Genomic DNA, 23,010 nt, shown 5'->3' on the forward strand with positions numbered 1-23,010 from the left:
TCAATACCACAAATGACCTGACTTGGTCCAACCATGCAGAGTCCACTGCCAAGAAGGCCCACCAGCGCCTTTACTTTCTGAGAAAACTAAAGAAATTTGGCCTGTCCCCTAAAACCCTCACTAATTTTTATAGATGCACCGTAGAAAGCATTCTTCTAGGGTGCATCACAACCTGGTATGGAAGTTGTCCTGTCCAAGACCGGAAGAAGCTGCAGAAGATTGTGAACACAGCGCAGCACATCACACAAACCAATCTTCCGTCCTTGGTCTCACTTTACACCGCACGCTGTCGGAGCAGTGCTGCCAGGATAATCAAGGGCACGACCCACCCAGCCAACACACTTTTCATCCCTCTTCCCTCCGGGAGAAGGCTCAGGAGCTTGAAGACTTATATGGCCAGATTTGGGAACAACTTCTTTCCATCTGTGACAAGACTGCTGAACGGATCCTGACCCAGATCTGGGCCGTACCCTCCGAATATCCGGACCTGCCTCTCGGTTTTTTCGCACTACTTTACTTTCCATTTTTCTATTTTCTAATTATGATTCATAATTTAAATTTTTAATATTTACTATCGATTTGTAATCCAGGGAGCGGGAAGCACAGAATCAAATATCGCTGTGATGATTGTACGTACTAGTATCAATTGTTTGGCAACAATAAAGTGAAGTATGTCTATGCAGTGTTTCAGTGACCCCTAGTGGTCACAGCATGTATCTGCAGTGTTTCACTGTCCCCTAGTGGTCACAGCATGTATCTGCAGTGTTTCAGTGACCCCTAGTGGTCACAGTATGTATACGTAATTCCAAACAAGAGAAAATCTGCAGACATTGCAAATCCAAGCAACACACACAAAACGCTGGAGGAACTAAGCAGGCCAGGCAGCATCTATAGAAAGGAATACAGTCAACGTTTCAGGCTGAGATCTTTCATCAGGACTGGAGAACAAGGATGACTTATACTAGAGCCCCATTCAAGAGTCTGATGACAGTGGGGTAGAAGCTATCCTTGAGCCTGGCAGTTCGTGCTTTCAGGATTTTGCATCTTCTGCCTGGTGAGAAAGGGGAGAATAGAGAATGTGTGAGGTGGGTGAGGTCTTTGATTATGCGTTCTGCTTTATATTGAAGTAGGAAGTGTGGACAGAGTCTAGAGAGGGGAGGCTGGCTTTTCTGATGTTGTGGAGGAAAAATTAAGCTTGAGGACTGGGGGTCAGCAGAATTGTCGGGAGACCGTGATTAAAAAACAGGAATAGCTTTGTCTTCTTTGTACTAACAATAGATCATGTCATCAATGAGGAACCGATTGTATAGGTACTAAAGTCTAAATTGCAGAAGCATTATCCAGAGACGGGCTGACCGAGTGTGCTTGGACTTACTGTATAGATTGGAATTGTAACCTTGCGTTGGTGGAGATGTTGTGTGGAAGAGCTCCCCTGAATTCACGAAATAAAGGCGGCAAGTAGCCTCGGGGTGTTTGCCTACTTTGTGTTTGATCGGTACTAAATTCTCTCACAGAATCTGGTGACAAGCATCCCAATGATACGGGATCCCGTTGATCCCATCCAAGAAACTTGCTTATCATCAAGATCCGACCAGGGTACCCACCTGTGAGACTTAGAGACACAGGAAACCTACAGCACAACCTACAGGCCTTTCAGCCCACAAAGCTGTGCGGAACATGTCCTTACCTGAGAAATTATCTAGGGTTACCCATAGCCCTAATGACAGCACCCACGAACAACAACACCCGAAAGAAGACATAGGAAGACGAAACAGCTCTTAGGGGACTCCTTGGTTCCCTTGGGTTTGCCAGCGGACGAGCTTTGGTTGGAAATGGGAGACAGCAGGTACTCTGTGACATTTTCTCGGGATCTCTATGGGTGGGCAGGTGGGGACTGGCTGTATGGCAGATTCTTTGGTCTAAAGAAGTTTCAGTAATGGCGAAATGAAACAAAAGCTGGGGACAGAGATCACATTTGGGATTGAGAGCATATGATGTGGAGTTCTAACAAGTGGGAAGAGTTGGCTAAGTGGCTCCAGCCTCCAAAGGTTAAACCTAAAAAAGAGGAAGAACAAATTATGCAAAAGGACAAGGTGCCCCCATCAGGAGCCTCAGCTCTGACGGCCTCAGGCACTGGACTGTCCTCGAATAGCTCCTCTCCCCCCTTCCCTGCATCTTCCGGATGACATGGAAGTCATAGACACGGCTGTTGGGGTGCTCCGGCATTGTGACTGCCCACAGCAGTGGCAATAACAGCTACAGCCGAGGGAACCGGCGGTTCCAGTGGGGCAGTGGGGATCCCAGCGTGGCGCAGAGACTGAGGGTAGAACCATTCACAGACCAGGTCAAGAGACGGGCCTGTGATAAGATGGGGGGCACGTGGGGGCCAAGCTGAGCAGGGAACGGCGGATAGTTCAGATTCTCTGCTCCAGGCTCCTTGCAAACACTAGGGAATGTTCCATAAACCCTGGACCCTGGCTGAGGTACGCAACATGATTAGCGGAGCCCCCAGTCCACTACGCAAACCCGGTAGCCTTCCATAATTGGTTGGAGCAGACTTGCCAGACTTTTTATCATTACCTGGAGATGTCCAGGCATGGCTTAAGGTAGGATATGGAACTTCTTGACCAGGTGTGAAAATAGGACTTCCCTAATGCACCCCAATGACCACAGGGGGGCTGGGCCCCTCCACTGGGAAACGAGGGGGATGGTGATGGGGGTCCTACTGATGGAATGAGTGATTGGCTGAACAGAGCAAAAGATGCCATTCTCGCAGGAGCCAGGCAACACAGTGACTTTGGAGACGTAACTAGATGTCAGCAAAAGCAGGGTGGGACTATTACTGATTTTATTGGCCAGTTTAAAAGACACTTGGGAATCTAGTGCAGGGAATCCCTCCCCACCCCAGCAGCAAACGACCCACTGACAGCGCAAACATTTATAAATTGTCTCCAACCAGAGGTAGCACATTTTTAAAAATTGACGGATGTGGAATGTTGGGAGGATGTCAGAACATCCCTCATTGACATGGATAGGAACGACCTGTTTACAAATCAGGGAGGAAACGGACAGTGTGTGCAACAAGAAAAGAGGAGGGCGGAAGCACGGGATAAGAGTCCGGATGTATGCAGGCAGTGTGGGAAGACAGGACAGTGGTCCAAGGAGTGTTGAACCAGATGGAGTGGAAAGGGAAGAGACCCTGATAAAGATGAGAGAGGGGAAGCCTCCTTTAACATAGTCATAGTCATACGTTACTGATCCCGGGGGAAATTGGTTTTCGTTACAGTTGCACCATAAATAATAAATAGTAATAAAACCATAAATAGTTAAATAGTAATATGTAAATTATGAAATAAGTCCAGGACCAGCCTATTGGCTCAGGGTGTCTGACCATCCAAGGGAGGAGTTGTAAAGTTTGATGGCCACAGGCAGGAATGACTTCCTATGACGCTCTGTGCTGCATCTCGGTGGAATGAGTCTCTGGCTGAATGTACTCCTGTGCCCACCCAGTACATTATGTAGTGGATGGGAGACATTGACCAAGATGGCATGCAACTTGGACAGCATCCTCTTTTCCGACACCACCGTCAGAGAGTCCAGTTCCATCCCCACAACATCACTGGCCTTACGAATGAGTTTGTTGATTCTGTTGGTGTCTGCTACCTTCAGCCTGCTAACCCAGCGCACAACAGCAAACATGATCGCACTGGCCATCACAGACTCGTAGAACATCTTCAGCATCGTCCGACAGATGTTAAAAATGTTAACCAACAACAGAGGGCCACAAAGGGAGCAAAAAAACAGGCAGCAATGATCAGGCTTTCAAGAAACGCCCTAGAGAAGCCCATGTTAGACATAGAGACAGATGAAAGGAGAATGCAAGCTCTGATTGATCCTGGTGCTACAGTGTTGTCTGTACACCTTCTGTGGCACCAGCTAAAGGCAGTAAAGGTATGAAAGACTGTAGGAGCAGCCGGTGTTCCTGTGATAGAACCCATGTCCGAGCCAGTTGAAATCAATATAGAGAACAATTTGAATGATGAAACGTTCGTTATAGCTGAGAACTCACCTGTTAGTTTGCTTGGATGCCAAGCACTCTGCAAATTAAATGTTGTTATTCACTGTACCTCCGAAGGTATCTTGAAATCCCCGAAAACAGACTGCTACAATAAACTGAACAATTAGGGGACCCAGCTGGCGCATTGAGGGAAATCGGCTACGGCAGCAAACTGAAGCTGACATTAAGCAGGGGAGTTTCTGGACAATTTAAGTGGGGGTCCAATATGTTATGGCAGGGGGATGGGAACCAGTATGATAGAGCTGAGGGTGAGCCAGCAGGTTTACACTTGGATGATAGGTGTTACATGAATGTAAGGAAGGACAGGCCAATGATTAGGTACAAATGCAGACAGAGCAAAGAGTTAAATTGTACCACAGAAGGAAAATTCAAAAGGGCATGAATCTAGGACTGAAGGTGTTGTATTTAAATCCTTGTAGTATCGGAATAAGGTGGATGAATTTGTGGCGCGATTAGAGAATGGTTGGTACGAAACTGTGGGCATCATTGAGTCGTGGGTGAATGAAGGCCAGAGTTAGGAGCTTAACATCAAAGGATAAACTTTGTATCAAAAGGACAGGCAGGAAGGCATTGGCATTGGTGGCATTTAATAAGGTGCCATACAAGAGGCTGCTTAAAAGATAAAATCCCATGGCATTACAGGAAAGATACTGGCATGGATAGAGGAATGGCTGACAGGCAGGAGGCAGCAGGTGGAATAAAAGGGCCCTTTTCTGTTTGGCTGCCAGTGACCAGTGGTGTTCCTCAGGGGTCAGTATTGGGACCACTACTTTTCACATTGTTTGTCAATGATTTGAACTGATGGCTTTGTGGCAAACTGCGGATGATACAAAGATACGTAGAGGGGTAGGTAGTGCTGAGGAAGCAATGCAATTGCAGTAGGACTTAGACAAATTGGAAGAATGGACAAAAAAGTGGCCGATGGAATACAGTGTTGGGAAATGTATGATAATGCATTTTGGTAAAAGGAACAACAGTGCAGACTATTATCTACATGGGGAGAGGGTTCAAACATCAGAGGTGCAGAGGGACTTGAGAGTCCTCAGGCAAGACTCCCAGAAGATTAATTCACAGGTTGAGTCTATGGTAAAGAAGGCAAATGCAATGTTGGCATATATTTCAAGCGGAATAGAATATAAAAACAACGAGATAATGCTGAGGCTTTATAAGACACTAGTCAGACTGCACTTGGAAAATTGTCAACAATTTTGGGCCCCATATCTCAGAAAGGATGTGCTGTCATTGGAGAGAGTCCAGAGGAGGTTCATGAGGATGATTCTGGGAATGAAGGGGTTAACATATGAGGAATGTTTGGCAGCTTTGGGCCCGTACTCACTGGAATTTAGAAGAATGTGGGGGGTCTCATTGAAACCTACCGAATGTTGAAAGGACTAGATAGGGTGGATGTGGAGAGGGGGTTTCCTTTGGTGGGGGTGTCCAGAACTAGAGGGCACAGCCTCAAAATTGAGGGGTGACACTTAGAACAGAGGTAAGGAGGAATTTTTTTAACCAGAGAGCGGTGAATTTGTCGAATGCTCTGTCATAGACAGCTATGTAGGCCAAAACCATGGGTATATTTAAGGCGGATCGGTCAGGGCATCAAAGGTTATGGTGAGAAGGCATGTGTATGGGATTGAGTGGGATCCGGGATCAGCCATGATGGAATGGAGGAGCAGAGTCGATGGGCTGAATGGCCTCATTCTGCTCCTATGTCTTATGGAAGAACTTGTAAACTAGCAACTGCACTGTGGCCTTCCAGGATCCAAATCCCAATCAGGATTACAGAATCCAAGTAAATCAACATGAAGGCAAGAAGTGGTTAATATCGGGCAGGGTAATTTTTGGCCCTGAGGGAATAGCAGCTGAGGTTCTGTTCAAAATAAAACTGGGGGATCTTTCCCAGCCCCACGTCTACCAGTCCACTGGTAGTCAAACATCCTTCTAAACCTAAAGATTTGGGAACTGTAGTGAGACGAGCGTCGGAGAACGCCAACTAATCAAAGTGGGGTGAGTTATTACGGACCAGATACAAGGGTAAAGGTAGTAACTGCGTTACATGCCGAACGTGAATTTCATAGACGGAGCTCCCCTCTTACACCCAGATTGTGTGATCCACAAGAGAGTTGCAGGGTGGATCCTGTATTGTGGGCACAGGGTAAGAATCACGTAGGGTTTGTGAAGTCCGTGGCTCCCCATCAAGGGACTGTTGAAGGAAATGCCCGACTACCCTCCATCAGACAATATTGCCTTTCTCTGGAGGCCGTCAGCGGTACTGAACCCATAATAGAGAGGCTATTGCAACAAGGGGTTCTGTGACTAACTCAAAGCCCTTGCAATACGCAGAAATCACCCAACCCCAAGCCGAGGAGACTGGGTGTGTGGCGGTTTGTTCAGGATTTGTGGGCTATAAGAAGGCAAATGCAATGTTAGAATTCATTTCTAGAGGTATAGAGTATAGAAACATAGAAAATAGGTGCAGGAGTAGGCCATTCGGCCCTTCGAGCCCGCAACGCCATTCAGTATGATCATGGCTGATCATCCAACTCAGAATCCTGTACCTGCCTTCTCTCCATACCCCCTGATCCCTTTAGCCACAAGGGCCATATCTAACTCCCTCTTAAATATAACCAATGAATTGGCCTCAACTGTTTCCTGTGGCAGAGAATTCCACAGATTCACCACTCTCTGTGTGAAGAAGTTTTTCCTAATCTCGGTCCTAAAAGGCTTCCCCTTTATCCTCAAACTGTGACCCCTGGTTCTGGACTTCCCCAACATTGGGAACAATCTTCCTGCATCTAGCCTGTCCAATCCCATTAGGATTTTATATGTTTCAATAAGATACCCCCTCAATCTTCTAAATTCCAACGAGTATAAGCCTAGTCGATCCAGTTTTTCACCATATGAAAGTCCTGCCATCCCAGGAATCAATCTGGTGAACCTTCTTTGTACTCCCTCTATGGCAAGGATGTCTTTCCTCAGATTAGGGGACCAAAACTGCACACAATACTCCAGGTGTGGCCTCACCAAGGCCTTGTACAACTGCAGTAGTACCTCCCTGCTCCTGTACTTGAATCCCCTTGCTATGAATGCCAGTATAAGAGCAGGGATGTGATGTTGAGGCTCTATAAGGCACTTGTGAGACCACACTTGAAGTATTGTGTGCAGTTTTGGGCTCCTTATTTTGAAAAGGATAAACTGACATTGGAAAGGGTTCAGAGAAGATTCACAAGAATGATTCCAGGAATAAAAGGTTTACCATATGAGGAACGTCTGACAGCTCTTGGACTGTATTCCCTGAAGTTCAGGAGAATGAGGGGGGATCTGATAGAAACATTCCGGATGTTAAAAGGCCTGAATAGATTAGATATGACAAAGTTATTTCCCATGGTAGGGGGTTCTAGAACAAGAGGACCCGACTTCAGGATTGAAGGACGTCCATTTAGAACAGAGATGCAGAGAAATTACTTTAGTCAGAGGGTGGTAAATCTGTGGAATTTGTTGTCACAAGCGGCTGTGGAGGCCAAGTCAGTGGGTGTATTTAAGGCAGAGATAGATGGGTTCTTGATTAACCAGGGCAACATACAATATGGGGAGAAGGCAGGGGAGTGAAATGACTGGAAGAATTGGATCAGCCTATGTTTGAATGGTGGAGCAGACTCGATGGGCCAAATGGCCTACTTCTGCTCCTAAATCTTACGTACCTACAGCGTCGATTTGACGTACAAGTATAAATTGGCCTTTACAGGGCACTAAAAGATGCCCCAACACAGTCTCCCACGTTGGGATAGCCAATCCGGCTGTATATAAACGACAAGGAGGGTTTCGCAAGTGAGTGTTAACCCTAGAACACAGTGGCGTATCCCTCCCACCATTGCCCCCAGTGGTTAGAGGAATGCCGGCATGTGTAAGGGCGGTGGCAGCGATGGTCGAAAGGGCTGTCCCGTTAATACCAGACCATGCCCGTCCGGTACTGACAGCTCATGTTGTAATGCCGCTTCTCATCTCAGCTGCTAGGCAACATTTCACCACCGCCCGCCGCACGGGGGCGAGCTCATGTTACTTAGCAAGTCGAATTTAACCTCTAAAAGAGCGCCCGCACTCCCGGTCCCGGTCCCGGCTACGCTGGTCCCTAGGACTGTGTAGAAGTAGTAGAGACCGTTACATCACCATGGCCGGCCCTCTCCACTGTACCCGTTGACAACCCAGATTTCATTGTCATTACGGATGGCTCCTCCAGCAAGCCCAATGACCCCACCGTACTGGCAGGCTATGATAGTGACTCCCTTTGGTATCCTAGAGGTAGGAACCCTTCCCCAAGGGACGTCCGCTCAGACAGCTGAGCCTTCTGCATTTTAACCGAAGGATACACAGTAAACATCTATAGAGACTCCAGGTGTGCGTTCGGGGTGGTACATGATTTTGGGTCACTTTGGCAACATCGAGGGTTCATTTTGTCTGCAGGTAAACCTATCCAGCATGCGTATCTCATTAAAAATCTGCGACAAGCAGCGCAGTTGCCCGAACAAATTGCTGTCATTACGTGCGAAGCCTCAGAGCCCATAACTACAGCAGATGCAGCTGCTGACGTGGCTGCCAGGAAAGCCGCTGGTACGTATGCAGGTACAATGTACCGCTGTTACCCCAGCCTGCAGGATCTAATTTCCGCCCAAGACGGGACCCGGAAGAGGAGAAGGGAATACGGGAGGGGAAACAATGTTTTATGGAGTCTGAGGGGGTCTGGCGACATCCGGATAACCGCCCGGTGTGTCCCAGGAGTCTCCATGTTCGATTAGTACATGGGAAAGGACATGTAGGTTCGGTGGGGTGTAGTACCCATCAAACACAACAACAATGGGGTCTGCACCGGGGCTAATGGTCATTGTGGGGCAGGTTGTGTGAGATTTGCCAGAGAAACAATAGGGGAAAATCACCTGCTAAATTTGACCATTTCCCACCCCCGGGAGGCACGATTTACCAGATTACAAATAGACTTTGTGCACAGGCCAGCCAGGTGGGGGTTACAGATGCCTATTAGTAATAGTGGACCATGTTCTCCAGTTGGGTGGAGGCGTTTCCCACTAGAAAAGAAGATACTCCAACTGTGGTTAAGACATTAATGACAGAAATTATTTCCAGATTTGGGGTTCCGAACAGTGCTAGAGGGAGACATTTTACAGCTAAATTCTTCAAGGAATTGGGTCAGGCATTACGATTTATTTGGGAATGTCACCTTCGGTATCAGCTCCTGTCCCCAGGACGAGTAGAAAGAATGAACGGAGTATTAAAATATACATGGGCTAAAGAAAGTCAGGAAACGGGATTGAAATGGCAGAGGCTATTCCCATAGCATTATACGCTCTAAGAGATCAGGTGAGCTGACAACTAAACTGACTCCCTTCCAAGTGTTAATGGGTAGGTTGATACCGGTGGGGTCTCGGCCCCCTCTGACTGGTGCACAAACGTCCTTGGTCTGGACCGATGGGAAAAACAGAGAAATTGTTAAAGCCCTAGGTGAAGCAATAATTGAATTGAATTGAATTGACTTTATTACTTATATCCTTCATATACATGAGTAAATATCTTTACATTATGTTGTGGCGACCCACTTTCTACGCAGGCGAACCGGCTCACAAAATGGGACGCGCGTTGACAGAGAGGCCAGCCCCAAAATGGCACTGGGCCTTCTTCACCAGCAAAGGGAGAAAGCCCGCGCACGGGAAGAGACTTTTGTAATGCACCTCTGACATCATTTCCGCCCGGAGAGGGCGGGAACAGAACTGCGTAAAAGCCAGTGCCGCGAAGTTTGAATAAACTAGTCTCGAATGCGACTTACAGACTGCGTGAATAAAGTATATTTTGAAATAAAAAGAAATTTCTAGCTCTGTGTGTAGCACATCGCTACAATGTCTCCACCTAAATGTGCAATGTGCAATTGATAGTAATTTGTAATAAACATTATGTACAACAGGACAGTCAAGATAACATAGAAATATAATTGTATCAGCGTGAATGAATCAGTCTGATGGCCTGGTGGAAGAAGCTGTCCCGGAGCCTGTTGGTCCTGGCTTTTATGCTGTGATACCGTTTCCCAGATGGTAGCAGCTGGAACAGTTTGTGGTTGGGGTGACTCAGGTCCCCAATGATCTTTCAGGCCCTTTTTTACACACTGGTCTTTGTAACTGTCCTGAATCACGGGAAGTTCACATCTACAGATGCGCTGGGCTGTCCACACCACTCTCTGCAGAGTCCTGTGATTAAGGGAGGCACAGTTCCCATACCAGGCAGTGATGCAGCCAGTCAGGATGCTCTCAATTGTGCCCTGTAGAAAGTTCTGAGGATTTGGGGACCCATGCCAAACTTCTTCAACCATCTGAGGTGAAAGAGGTGCTATTGTGCCTTTTTCACTACACAGCTGGTGTGTACAGACCACATGAGATCCTCAGTGATGTGCATGCTGAGGAACTTAAAGTTGTTCACCCTCTCAACCCCAGATCCATTGATGTCTATAAAGGTTAGCCCATCTCCATTCCTCCTGTAGTCCACAACCAGCTCCTTTGGTTTTGGGACATTGAGGGGGAGGTTGTTTTCTTGACACCACTGTGTCAGGGTGATGACTTCTTCTCTGTAGGCTGCCTTGTTATTATTTGAGATTAGGCCAATCAACATAGTGTCGTCGGCAAATTTAATTAGCAGATTGGAGCTGTGGGTGGTGACATAGTCATGGGTATACAAAGAGTAAAGGAGGGGGCTTAGGACACAGACCTGAAGGGTAACTGTGTTGAGGGGTGGAGGTGAGGGAGCTCACTCTTACCACCTGCTGCCGATCTGACAGGAGGTCCAGGATCCAGCTACACAAGGCAGGGTGAAGGCCGAGGTCTCTGAGATTCTTGTTGATCCTGAATGGAATTATGGTGTTGAATGCTGAACTGTAGTCCAAGAACAGCATTCTCACATAAGCGTCCTTCTCCAGGTGTGTAAGGACGGTGTGTAGAGCAGTGTCATCTGTCGATCGGTTGTGTTGGTAGGCGAATTGTAGGGGATCCAGTTTGGGAGGTAGCACTCTGCAGATGTAATCCTTGACCGGCCTCTCAAAGCATTTGCTGATTATTGAGGTGAGTGTGACAGGACACCAGTCATTCAGACATGTTACCTTGGTGTTTTTAGGTACAGGAACAATAGTGAATGTTTTGAAGCAGGAGGGCACTCTGCACTGGGAGAGGGAGAGATTAAAAATGTCTTTAAACATTGTGTCGCGCACACTATGAGTACCCGCCCTGGGATGCTGTCTGGTCCCGCAGCCTCGCGACTGTCCACTCGTTGTAAACACCCGCGTACTTCAGCCTCAGAGATGACCGAGGTCCAAGCAAACCAAGGGCAGGTAGCTGCTGTATTACCTCAGCCAGGGGAAAACACACTCACCCCTTTAAACCTGGAGACTATGTATCTGTACAGACGCTTAGGAAAGACCCTCTTTCTCCTAGGTGGAAAGAGCCATACCAAGTGACCCTGGTGACAAGGACTGCTGTGAAAGTCCAGGGGAAGCCTGCCTGGGTACACAGATCCAAGTGACCCTGGTGACAAGGACTGCTGTGAAAGTCCAGGGGAGCCTACCTGGGTACACAGATCCAAGTGACCCTGGTGACAAGGACTGCTGTGAAAGTCCAGGAGAAGCCTGCCTGGGTACACAGATCCAAGTGCAAGTTATTGTTTCCTGAAGGTGGGAAGGTGGGAAATTGAATTATGAAGAAATTACTTTTGTTGTGTGGACTATTGGGGTTTATTATGCTGGGGCGAATCTATAATACTTACTTGGGCGTAGTTTATCAATATGCCACATGGACTAATGTCGTCAGTTGTTGGATCCCTGTGCATGGAGCAGGAGGGGTACCCTTATGGCCAGTTCCCTTCAATGAGAAGGAGAGAGAATACTTCAATAAAATAACCAGCAGCTATTACTGGCCAGATGAAGGGAAGGAATGGATACAGGAGGGAACAGGTAATCAACAGAAGAACAAGGCTACACGAATGGCAATTGGACCGGTATTCTTTAAGGGAAATTGCTTTGAGGGATGGTCTCTGCCTGACTATAATTTAACAAATCATAATGTCCGTGCAGCTACTCAAACAGCTGAGAGGTGCTGGTGCCGGGAAAACAAGACGGGTCAGTTAATGGGAAGGAGTAGGTGCAAAGAAAAGACTGATTAACGGTTGGGTAAACATGCCGGATATGTGGGTGTGAAGCTTACTGCTGGTTACCTCTTAACTGGACCGGATGTTGTTACCCTGGATTTGTAGTACCGGCGGGTGGTCACTCTCGTGACTCATAGCCCGTTGCCCATCCGCCAAAGAAGAGGGCGATTACTGATGCGGAAACGTTCTGGATAATTACATTTCCTATGTACAAGGCAGGCAGGGCAGCTCAGGAACTGACACAGATGCATCCAGCCCTCGGACGGTTAGCTAATGACACTATCTTAGCTCCGGAGGGTACGCAATTGCAGATAAAATAATTAACCGCTGAAGTAGTAGTGACTAGAACTGTGGCTTTGCAGAATCCTATGGCCCTAGATTTAGTGTTAGCTGAGAGAGGAGGCTCTCGTGCCATCACAGGACAGGGCTGCTGTGCTTATATTCCTGACGAGTCCAAGGATACCACTAATCTGGCAGAAATATTAAGGAGAAAGTGGAAAAGATAAAGAAGGCAGGAGAAGAATTTCATGATTATAATTCCCCAGGGTCTTGGTGGTCACTGGAGGATATTTTTGGAGGATGGTGGGGTTCCATCATACGTATGGGCTGATATTGGTGTTAATTGTAACATAACAGCAGCACTGGTAATCTGACGTACGTGTACCCTGATGCTCAGGTCCCGACCCAGACCCGTGGCGATGTTTCCTAAAATGAAACCAGAGTCATTTGATCCTGAGTATGATGAAGTTGCTTGCTTAAACATGCGCCCCGGCCCCAGATTACGAAGGCCCGGATCCGAACGATGAGGAGGAGTAGGGTTATTCTAGCAGCAAAAAGGAGGGGACTGTGGAGGGAAAATTAAGCTTAAGGACTGAGGGTTGGGAGAGTATGATTTTTAAAAAGTCTATCTGCTTTGTACCAGCTAACAACTAGAAGAAAGCATTCTTTACACCGCACGCTGTCAGAGCAGTGCTGCCAGGATAATCAAGGACACGACCCACCCAGCCAACACACTTTTCGTCCCTCTTCCCTCTGGAAGAAGGCTCATATGGCCAGATTTGGGAACAGCTTCTTTCCAACTGTGATAAGACTGCTGAACGGATCCTAACCTGATCTGGGCTGTACCCTCCAAATATCCGGACCTGCCTCTCGGTTTTTTTGCTCTACCTTACTTTCCATTTTTCTATTTTCTATTTATGATTTATAATTTAAATTTTTAATATTTACTATCAATTTGTAATCCAGGGAGCGGGAAGTGCAGAATCAAATATCGCTGTGATGATTGTACGTTCTAGTATCAATTGTTTGGCAACAATAAAGTATAAAGTATAACAATCACAAACAAAAGAAAATCTGTAGATGCTGGAAATCCAGAGCAACACACACAAAATGTTGGAGGAACTCAGAAGGCCAGGCAGCATCTATGGAAAAAATGTACAGTCGACGTTTCCGGCTGAAACCCTTGGGCAGGACCAGGCAGGACTTTGCAGATCGTATAGGTGCTAATCGTCTGAGAGGCAATGTGATTAACCGATTGTTTGGTACTCTGATCAATGAGAAACCGATTGTAAATTGCGGAAACAGTATCTGGAGACCGGCTGACCTAGTGTGATTAGATTTACTGTACAAAATTGGAATTGTAACCTTGTGTTGGTGGAGACATGCGGAAAGGCTCCCCGTAAGGCGGTAACTAGCTTCAAGGTCTTTGCCTACTTTGTGTTTGATCGGCATTAATTTCTCTCACAGACGTACTGAGCTTTGTTCACAACTCTCTATCGGTTCCTGCGGTCTTGGTAGGACAGTTGTCATTCCAAGCCATTATGCATCCAATTAGGATGATTTCTGTGGAACAGAGAAAGAGAAATGCACATAGACAATAAGGTGCAAAGAGCTAGATTGTAAGGTCAAGTCCATCTTACTGTGGCTGGGAACTGTTCAATAGTCTGATACAGTAACAGCGGGGTAGAAGCTGCGTTGACCCTGGTGGTAGGCACTATTGGGCTTTGTATCTTCTGGCTGATGGACGAGAGAGAGTGAAAATGTCCAGGGTGGCGGACATTCTCAATTCTCTCCTCTTCCATCTGACAGGCACGTGGATGAAGATATAGATACATTTGTTTTCCTGAGGATCCCCTTTCCGGGTGTCCAAATGTCTTTCAAAGTCAGATTGACTGTACCTCTGGAGTTCTTGGAGACAGAACGAATCCATTTGCCTGGCTTCCTGCAAGCCCTTCACTAATCCAGTCCAAAATCACACCCAGTTCTTACCTTCAATGATCTTTGAAATAACTCATAATAGATTTCATAACCTTATGATAAAGTTCCTGATGACTGACATTCTTCCTTCCAGCTTCTCAGTGAATAAGCAAATCCATAGGGATGCATTTTAAAAGTGAACAGCTGCTTTCTGCTTTGAACCATTAAAACCCGTTACCCACAGAGCTCGTTTATCGTACACATGAAACAGCTAAACAAAACAACGTTCTTCTGCAAACAAGGTGTGAAACACAGTACACATTATCTTACATACAACACATAAATAACATTAACAAATTTTTCAAAAATTCTGTAGATGGACAAGTTGACATAAAATGCATATACAAGATATAGTTAAATATAGAACTGTATTATTCAGGAACAGCTTCTTCCCCTCTGCAATCCAATTTCTGAATGGACATTGAACCCATGAACACTATCTCACTACCATTTTTCTGTTTTTGCACTACTTGAATTTAACAATAACTGTAATTCAGGTTTTTTTTTCTGATATTTATCATGATTGCCTTGTACTGCAGCTGCCAAGTTAACAAATATCATGACATATGCCGGTGATGTTAACCCTGAGTCAGACTCTGCTGTCATAAGTAATGTGTGCTGGGTGATAGCAGGATGTTCAGAAGTCTCGCAGCCTGGGGGGAAGAAGCTGTTACCCAGCCTAACAGTCCTTGTTCTCAACACATCACACTGTCTGGTGAATTTACCTTTGGAAATAATTCAAAAACCTCTGCGTCGATGAAGAGGAAGCCACTGCTGTCCACTTCATACTTCAGCTTGACCCCCTGGGGTGTGTTCCTCTGCGTTGTAAATAGAAACGCTGGTGCATTACAGCATCGACTCAGGTGGGATCTGAGGAAGCAAAAGATGGAGACACAAGCTGAGAGATTTTGGGACAACGACTGAGTACAGAGTTGGGCTGAGAAGTGGCAGGTGAGGTCCAATCTAGAAAAGTGAGAAGTGATTCACTTTGGAAGGTCAAACTTGGAGGCAGTGTGCAGGGTTAATTACAGGATACGAGCAGTGTGGAGGAACAAAGGGTTCTTGTGGTCCACGTCACAGATCCCTCAAAGTTGCAGTACAAGTTGATAGGGTGGTTAAGAAGGTAACACACATCAAAGTTGCTGGTGAACGCAGCAGGCTAGGCAGCATCTCTGGCTGCCTGGCCTGCTGCATTCACCAGCAACTTTGATGTGTGTTGCTTGAATTTCCAGCATCTGCAGAATTCCTCATGTTTATGTGGTTAAGAAGGTGTTTAGTGTGTTGGTCTTCATTAGTCAGGGGTTGGGGATTGAGTTCAAGAGCCATGAGATAATCTTGCAGCTCTATAAAACCCTGCTTGGACCACACTTGGAATATTGTGTTCAGTTCTGGTTACATCACTATAGGAAGGATGTGGAAGCTTTAGAGAGGGGCAGAGAAGATTTACCACGATGCTGCCTGGATTAGAGAACATGTCTTATGAGGATAGCGGAGTGGCCATCGTTGGAGTGGGGGCTAGAGTCAGCATGGGAACTTAGAGGCTTTGACTCAAGAAACTGAGGCCAGAGAAACAGGTAAGAAGGGCTGGTTTTTTCTTGTGCTATTGCTGACTTGGTCTTGGTTGCCCATTGTACAGAGCAGGCAGGATGGCAGATATGGCAGTGGGATGCTCCTCCTGTAGGATGTGGGAATTCACGGAACCGGATGGTCTCTCTGACGACTGCACCTGCGGGGAGTGCAGCCAACTCCAGCTCATGAAAGACCGCATTAAGGAGCTGGAACAGGAGTTGGATGAACTTAGGGGAAGCAGAGCAATTGATAGATATGACTTTTGAGCAGTGGTTACACTCAGGGTGCAGAATGTGGGGAGTAGATGGGTGAACACCGAGAGAGGTAAAGGGAGAAAGAAGTCATTGCAGGGTCTCCCTATGACCATTCCCCTTAGCAACAGGTATTTCCCCCTTTGGATACAGCTGAGGGGGTTGACCTATCTGGGCAAGGCAGCAGCAGCCAGACCAATAGCACTGTGGTCGGCTCTGAGCCTCGGAAGGGTAGGGGGAAGTCTGGTGGAGCAATAGTCATAGGGGACTCAATCGTTAGGGGGACAGATAGGAGATTCTGCAGCAGCAAAAGTGATGCCGGGATAGTGTGTTACCTCCCGGGTGCACGGGTCCAGGATGTCTCTGAGTGGTTGCAGAATATTCTTGAAGGGGAGGTCGTGGTACATGTTGGTACCAATGACATACGCAGGAAAGGGGTGGAGGTCCTGCGCAGTAAGTTTAGGGAGTTAGGAAGGACGCTGAAGAGCAGGATCTCCGAGGTGTTAATCTCCAGATTACTCCCAGTGCCACGAGCCAGGGAAAGTCAGAACAGGAAGATATCGCAGATGAATGAGTGTCTGAGGAGATGGTGCAGGGGGCAGGGTTTCAATTTCTTGGATAATTGGAACCTTTTCTGGGGAAGGGGTGACCTGTACAAGTGGGACAGGTTGTATGTGAACTGGAAGGGAACCAAAATCCTGGGAGGGAGGTTTGCTAATGTTATTGGGGAGGGGTTTAAAGTAGATTTGCAGGGGATGGGAACCGAAGTGAAGAGGCAGAGGACGGGGTGGTTGACGCACAAGTAGTGACAGCTTGTGGAGAGTTTGTGAGGAAGGATAGGTAGATGATAGAGCAAAGATGCACTCAGACAGATGGTTTGAGATGTGTCTCTTTCAATGCAAGGAGTATCATAAACAAAGTGGATGAATTTAGAGCATGGATCAATACGTGGAACTATGACACTGTGGCCATTACAGACACTTGGATGTCTCAGGAGCAGGAATGGCTGCTGAGTGTGTCAGGCTTTAGATGTTTCAAAAAAGGACAGAGAGGGAGGCAAAGGAGCTGGGGGAGTGGCATTGATAATCAGGGAGAGTATCACAGTTGCAGAAAAGGAGGAAGTCATGGAGAGAATGTTTACTGAGTCAGAAACAGGAAAAGGGCAAAAGCTCTACTGGGGGTTTTATAGATCCCTCACTAGTAACAGGGACATCGAAGAGCAGACAGGGAGGCAGATTCTGGAACAGTGCAGTAATAATAGGGTCGGTTCCAATGGGTGATTTTAACTTTCCTAATATTGACTGGAACTCCTTAGAGTGAGGGGTTTAGATGGGGGTGCAGTTTGTTAGGTGTGTTCAGGAAGGTTTCTTGACGCAATATGTAGATAAGCCAACTATAGGAGAGGCTGTACTTGATCTGGTATTGGGAAATGAACTTGGTCAGGTGTCAGATCTCTCAGTGGGGAGCATTTTGGAGGTAGAGATCACAACTCTGTCTCCTTTACCATAGCGCTGGAGAGAGATAGGAAAGGACAATTTGGGAAAACATTTAATTGTGGTAGGGGGAAATATGATGCTATTAGGGAGAAACGGAGCAGATGTTCTCAGGGAAATGCATGGCAGAAATGTGGCAAATATTCAGGGAATATTTGCATGGCGTTCTGCATAGGTATGTTCCATTGAGGTAGGGAAAGGATGGTTGGGTTAAAGGACGATGGTGAGCAAATCATGTAGAAGATCTAGCAAGAAGAAAAGCTTACGAAAGGTTCAAGAAATTAGGTACTGTTAGAGCTCTAGAAAATTACAAGGTTGCTAGGAAGGAGCTTAAGAATGAAATTAGGAGAGTCAGAAGGGGCCATGAGAAGGCCTTGGTGAGCAGGATTAAGGAAAACCCAAGGAATTCTACAAGTATGTGAAGAGCGAGAGGATGAGCCGTGTGAGAATAGGACCAGTCAGGTGTGTTTATGGAAATGTGTGCATGGAGTCGGAAGAGGTAGCAGAGATTCTTAATGAACACTTTAAGTATTCACCTGTCAACAGGACCCTGGCAATTGTGGTGATGATTTACAGTGGACTGAAATGCTTGAGCATGTAGATGTTAAGAAAAAGGATTTGCTGGAGCTTTTGAAAGGTATTAAATTAGATAAGCAGCCAGGACCAAACATGATGTACCCCAGGTTACTGTGGGAAGCGAGGGGGGAGATTGCTGAGCCTCTGGTGATATCTTTCCATCATCAATAGGGACGGGAGAAGTACTGGAAGATTGGAGGGTTGCAAATGTTGTTTCGTTGTTCAAGAAAGGGAGTAGAGATAACCCAGGAAATTATAAACCAGTGAGTCTTACTTCAGTGGTGGGCAAGTTGTTGGAGAAGGTCCTGAGAGGCCGGATTTATGAGCATTTGGAGAGACACAATCTGATTAGGGATAGGTCAAGGGAAGGTCGTGCTTTACGAGCCTGATTGATTTCTTTGAGGATGTGACAAAACACATTGATGGAGGTAGAGTAGTGGATGTAGTGTATATGGATTTCAGTAAGGCGTTTGATAAGGTTCCCCATGCAAGGCTCATTCAGAAAGTGATGAGGCATGGGATCCAAGGGGACATTGCTTTGTGGATCCAGAACTGGCTTGCCCACAGATGGCAAAGAGTGGTTGTAGATGGTTTGCATTCTGTATGGAGGTCAGTGACCAGTCGTGTTCTGCAAGGATCTGTTCTGGGACCCTCCCCTTGGTGATTTTTATAATTGACCTGGATGAGGAAGTAGAAGGGTGGGTTAGTAAGTTTTCTGGTAACACAAAGGTTGGAGGTGTTGTGGATAATGTGGAGGATTGTCAAAGGTTACAGCGGGACATTGATAGGATGCAGAACTGGGCTGAGAAGTGGCAGTTGGAGTTCAACCCAGAAAAGTGTGAAGTGGTTCATTTTGGTAGGTCAAATTTGAAGACGAAATATAATAGGTATAGAGAGGCGACAGTGGTGGAGGCGGATACGATAGGGTCTTTTAAGAGACTCCTGGATAGGTACACGGAGCTCAGAAAAATAGAGGGCTATGGGTAACCCTAGGTAATTTCTAAGGTAAGGACATGTTCCGCACAGCTTTGTTTCACAGCTGAAGGGCCTGTATTGTGCTGTAGGTTTTCTATGTTTCTATGTTTCTAATACTCATGGCAGTGTGGAGGATCTGAGAGATCTTACGGTCCATGTCCATAGGACAAGCAAAGGTGATGCGCAGGTTGACAGTGTTATTAAAAAGGCATCTGGTGTGTTGGCCTTCATCAACCGTGGGAATGAATTCAAGAGCCATGAGGTAGTTTTACAGCTGCTGTATATAAGACCTTAGATAGATCTGACCTGGAGTACTGTGTTCATTTCTGGTCACCTCACTACAGGAAGGATGTGGATACTGTGGAGAGAGTGCAGAGGAGATTTACAAGGACGTTACCTGGATTGGAGAGCGCACCTTATGAGAATAGGTTGAGTGAACTTGGCCTTTTCTTCTTGGAGCAATGGAGGATGAGAGATGACCTGATAGAGGTGTATAAGATGATGAGAGGCGTTGGTTGTGTGGATAGTCAGGTGGGTAGGAAAGGTAAAGACTGGAGAGGAAATATATATAAAATATATATAAAACAAGAAATTTATATATAAATAAAATTAAACAAGTAGTGTGAAAAGAGAGAAAAAAATAGTGAGGTAATTGTTGGATTCTGATGTTTTTAATCCAAGATTTTTTCCCAAGTCAGGAAAGAGGCACAAAACTTCAGAAGCAGAATCAGGTTTAATATCACTGGCATATGCTGTGAAATTTGTTAACTTAGTGGCAGCAGTTCAATACAATACATGAAAATATAGAAAATAAATAAATAGACCCCACTTGGAGTACTGTGCTCAGTTCTGGTCGCCTCACTACAGGAAGGATGTGGAAACCATAGAAAGGGTGCAGAGGAGATTTACAAGGATGTTGCCTGGATTGGGGAGCATGCCTTATGAGAATAGGTTGAGTGAACTCGGCCTTTTCTCCTTGGAGCGACGGAGGATGAGAGGTGACCTGATAGAGGTGTATAAGATGATGAGAGGCATTGATCGTGTGGATAGTCAGAGGCTTTTTCCCAGGGCTGGAATGGCTGACACGAGGGGGCATAATTTTATGGTGCTTAGAAGTAGGTACAGAGGGGATGTCAGAGGTAAGTTTTTCACACAGAGAGTGGCAGGTTTATGGAATGCCCTGCCAGTGATGGTAGAGGTGGATACAGTACAATACAATATTTGTGGAATTCTCTGCCACAGGAAACAGTTGAGGCCAGTTCATTGGCTATATTTAAGAGGGGGTTAGATATGGCCCTTGTGGCCAAAGGGATCAGGGGGTATGGAGGGAAGGCAGGTACAGGGTTCTGAGTTGGATGGTCAGCCATGATCATACTGAATGGCGGTGCAGACTCGTAGGGCCGAATGGCCTACTCCTGCACCTATTTTTTATGTTTCTATGTTTCTAATAGGGTCTTTTAAGAGACTCTTAGAAAGGTACATGGAGCTTAGAAAAATAGAGGGCTAAGTGGAGGGAAATTCTAGGCAGTTTGTAGAGTAGGTTACATGGTCGGAACTGTTGTGGGCCGAAGGGCCAGTAATGTGCTGTAAATTTCTGTGTTCTATGTTCTATGACAGGTTGAGCGGAGTGAAGGAGGATGAGAGGGACCTTAATAGAGATGTTAAAGATGAAAAGAGGCATAGAATGAGTGGACAGTCTGAGACTTTTCCCAGGGAAGAAATGGCTTATAGGAGTGGGCATAATTGTAAGGTGATTGGAGGAAAGTAAAGGGTTAGGTTTTTTACGAGATTGGTGGGTGTGTGGAATGCACTGCCGGGGTGGTGTTAGAGGCAGATACATTAAGCACATTTAAGAGACTATCTCTAGGGTGAAGAAGTTCCCCTTAAGTTCTCCTTAAATATTTCACCTGTGACCTTTGGATTGAGTCTCATCCGTCCTCGGGAGGGGGGGAAAGCCTGCTTGCATCTGTATTCCTCATAATTTTGAATACCTCTATCAAATCTCCCCTCATTCTCCAGGGGATAAAGTACCAACATATTCAACTTTTTTGTATAACTCAGGTCCTCAAGTTCCGGCGACATCCTTGTAAATTTTCTCTGCACTCCTTCGATCTTATTGACATCTGCCCTGTGGAGAGATGACCAAAACTGCACACAATACTCCAAATTAGGCCTCGACAACTCTTCCAAAAACCCTCTCATCCCTCATCCTTCTGATCGCTCCATTTCTTTCTCTTCTCGGGGTGTTTCTCATGTTGTCTCTACATTCACTTTCTGCTATTGTATATTCACCTCCCTCCCTTCGACTCCCTGGTTGCTCATCCACTTACTTAAAGATGTTTGTAGCTGTCTGGTTTCTTTCCCACTTACACAGCTGAAGAGTTTTCCATCGGTCGAATAGCTCGGACTGCTTCACCCTGCCAAACAAGAGATCAGGGAACCAGGTGAAACTCACAGCAGAAGCCATCCTTTCACTGTCACAACTACTCATGTAAATGCAACGCCCCGGGAAAGGTTTCACTCCTATGTAATAGTTTCCCTGTAGCTGCAGTGTTTGGGTCATGGCTAGAGATAACGGGGGCTTTCGAATGTGCGCTGTCAAATGAGGGGAGTTTATTTTTCTTTCTTGTGTGCCCGAGAGCAAGGGTTTCACATGCTTTTGTTCGGCGGAAGATGGAGAAAGAAGATGCCAGAACGGAGAGGTCGCAGACTGTAGGACGGAATGGAGGAAGAATGGGGCCGGGAGTCAACGCTGCCCGGGGGAAATCGATGGAGAACTAACGGACGGGAAACCGTGAGCTCCAACGTGCCCATTAGACTGTCCCATTAAAATAGGCCCTTTTACTTTTTGTTTTCTTTACTAACCCTCTAGTCAAATTAAGAATTATAAAGCTCAATCGTTTAATTGCATATGGTGTACTGTCTGATATTTTGTGGTACTGATTTGTAACAGGGTCACACATCACGTGTGGGGCCGGGGACTCTTCCCCTAGACTAACGCCTCCAGCTGAACCTGAGGGTTACATAAATAAACTTTAATTGAGGCCCTCCGTTGGTCAGAGTTGACCGTGGATGTTGTATTCCAGCTTGTCTACATGATACTCAGGCCAGGTCAGTACGATACGGAGAGCAAGCTGTTGCCTATGCAGCTGGCTCCCCCTCTCCGCGCAGCTGATGTATGCGAAGGAATAGCAGAGACTGATACAGTCTGGCACCAGCAGTTGCCAGTCAGTGTTAAACTCCAGCTTCAGAGTTTTGCTCGGGATTTATTCCCAAAACCTTCCCCATAAGTGAGTACACCGACAGAAATGGGATACAAGGCAGTGGAGGTTTGAGATCAGTTTTCCTTCTCCTAAATGATGAGCCCCATCTTCACAAAGCGACTGGTTTCAAGGTAGCAGCAATCTGCCTTTGCCCCTTCACCTATCAGTAGAAATTGTACAGCAGGGCTAAACAGCTAAGCCACATGTCAAAACCAGGAACTTGTCAGGGGCTATTCGACACACACCTCATTGGAAGCATTTAATAGGTAGTGGGAGTTTATCCCCACTCCCCCACCCAGCCCGGCTATGACAACCTTAGTGAACCTTATGCAGCTGAGATAAGGGGCATGAATCTAAGC

At 46.4% G+C, this 23,010-nt stretch overlaps 1 protein-coding gene across 3 annotated transcripts in view; it reads right to left on the bottom strand.

Annotated features, from left to right (window-relative positions):
• st8sia5 (ST8 alpha-N-acetyl-neuraminide alpha-2,8-sialyltransferase 5) overlaps nt 1-23,010 on the bottom strand; it is a 116,440-nt gene that overhangs the window by 23,511 nt on the left and 69,919 nt on the right. For all 3 annotated transcript variants that reach the window (XM_063042585.1, XM_063042584.1, XM_063042586.1), the window contains exons 3-4: nt 21,719-21,805; nt 15,250-15,394 (exon numbers count right to left, since the gene is read on the bottom strand). In XM_063042585.1, coding sequence (XP_062898655.1) covers nt 15,250-15,394; nt 21,719-21,805 — 232 coding nt within the window. The remainder of the gene's footprint in view (nt 1-15,249; nt 15,395-21,718; nt 21,806-23,010) is intronic.

Source organism: Mobula hypostoma, chromosome 3 (genome assembly GCF_963921235.1).
Source record: "Mobula hypostoma chromosome 3, sMobHyp1.1, whole genome shotgun sequence".
Classification (NCBI taxonomy): Eukaryota; Metazoa; Chordata; class Chondrichthyes; order Myliobatiformes; family Myliobatidae; genus Mobula; species Mobula hypostoma.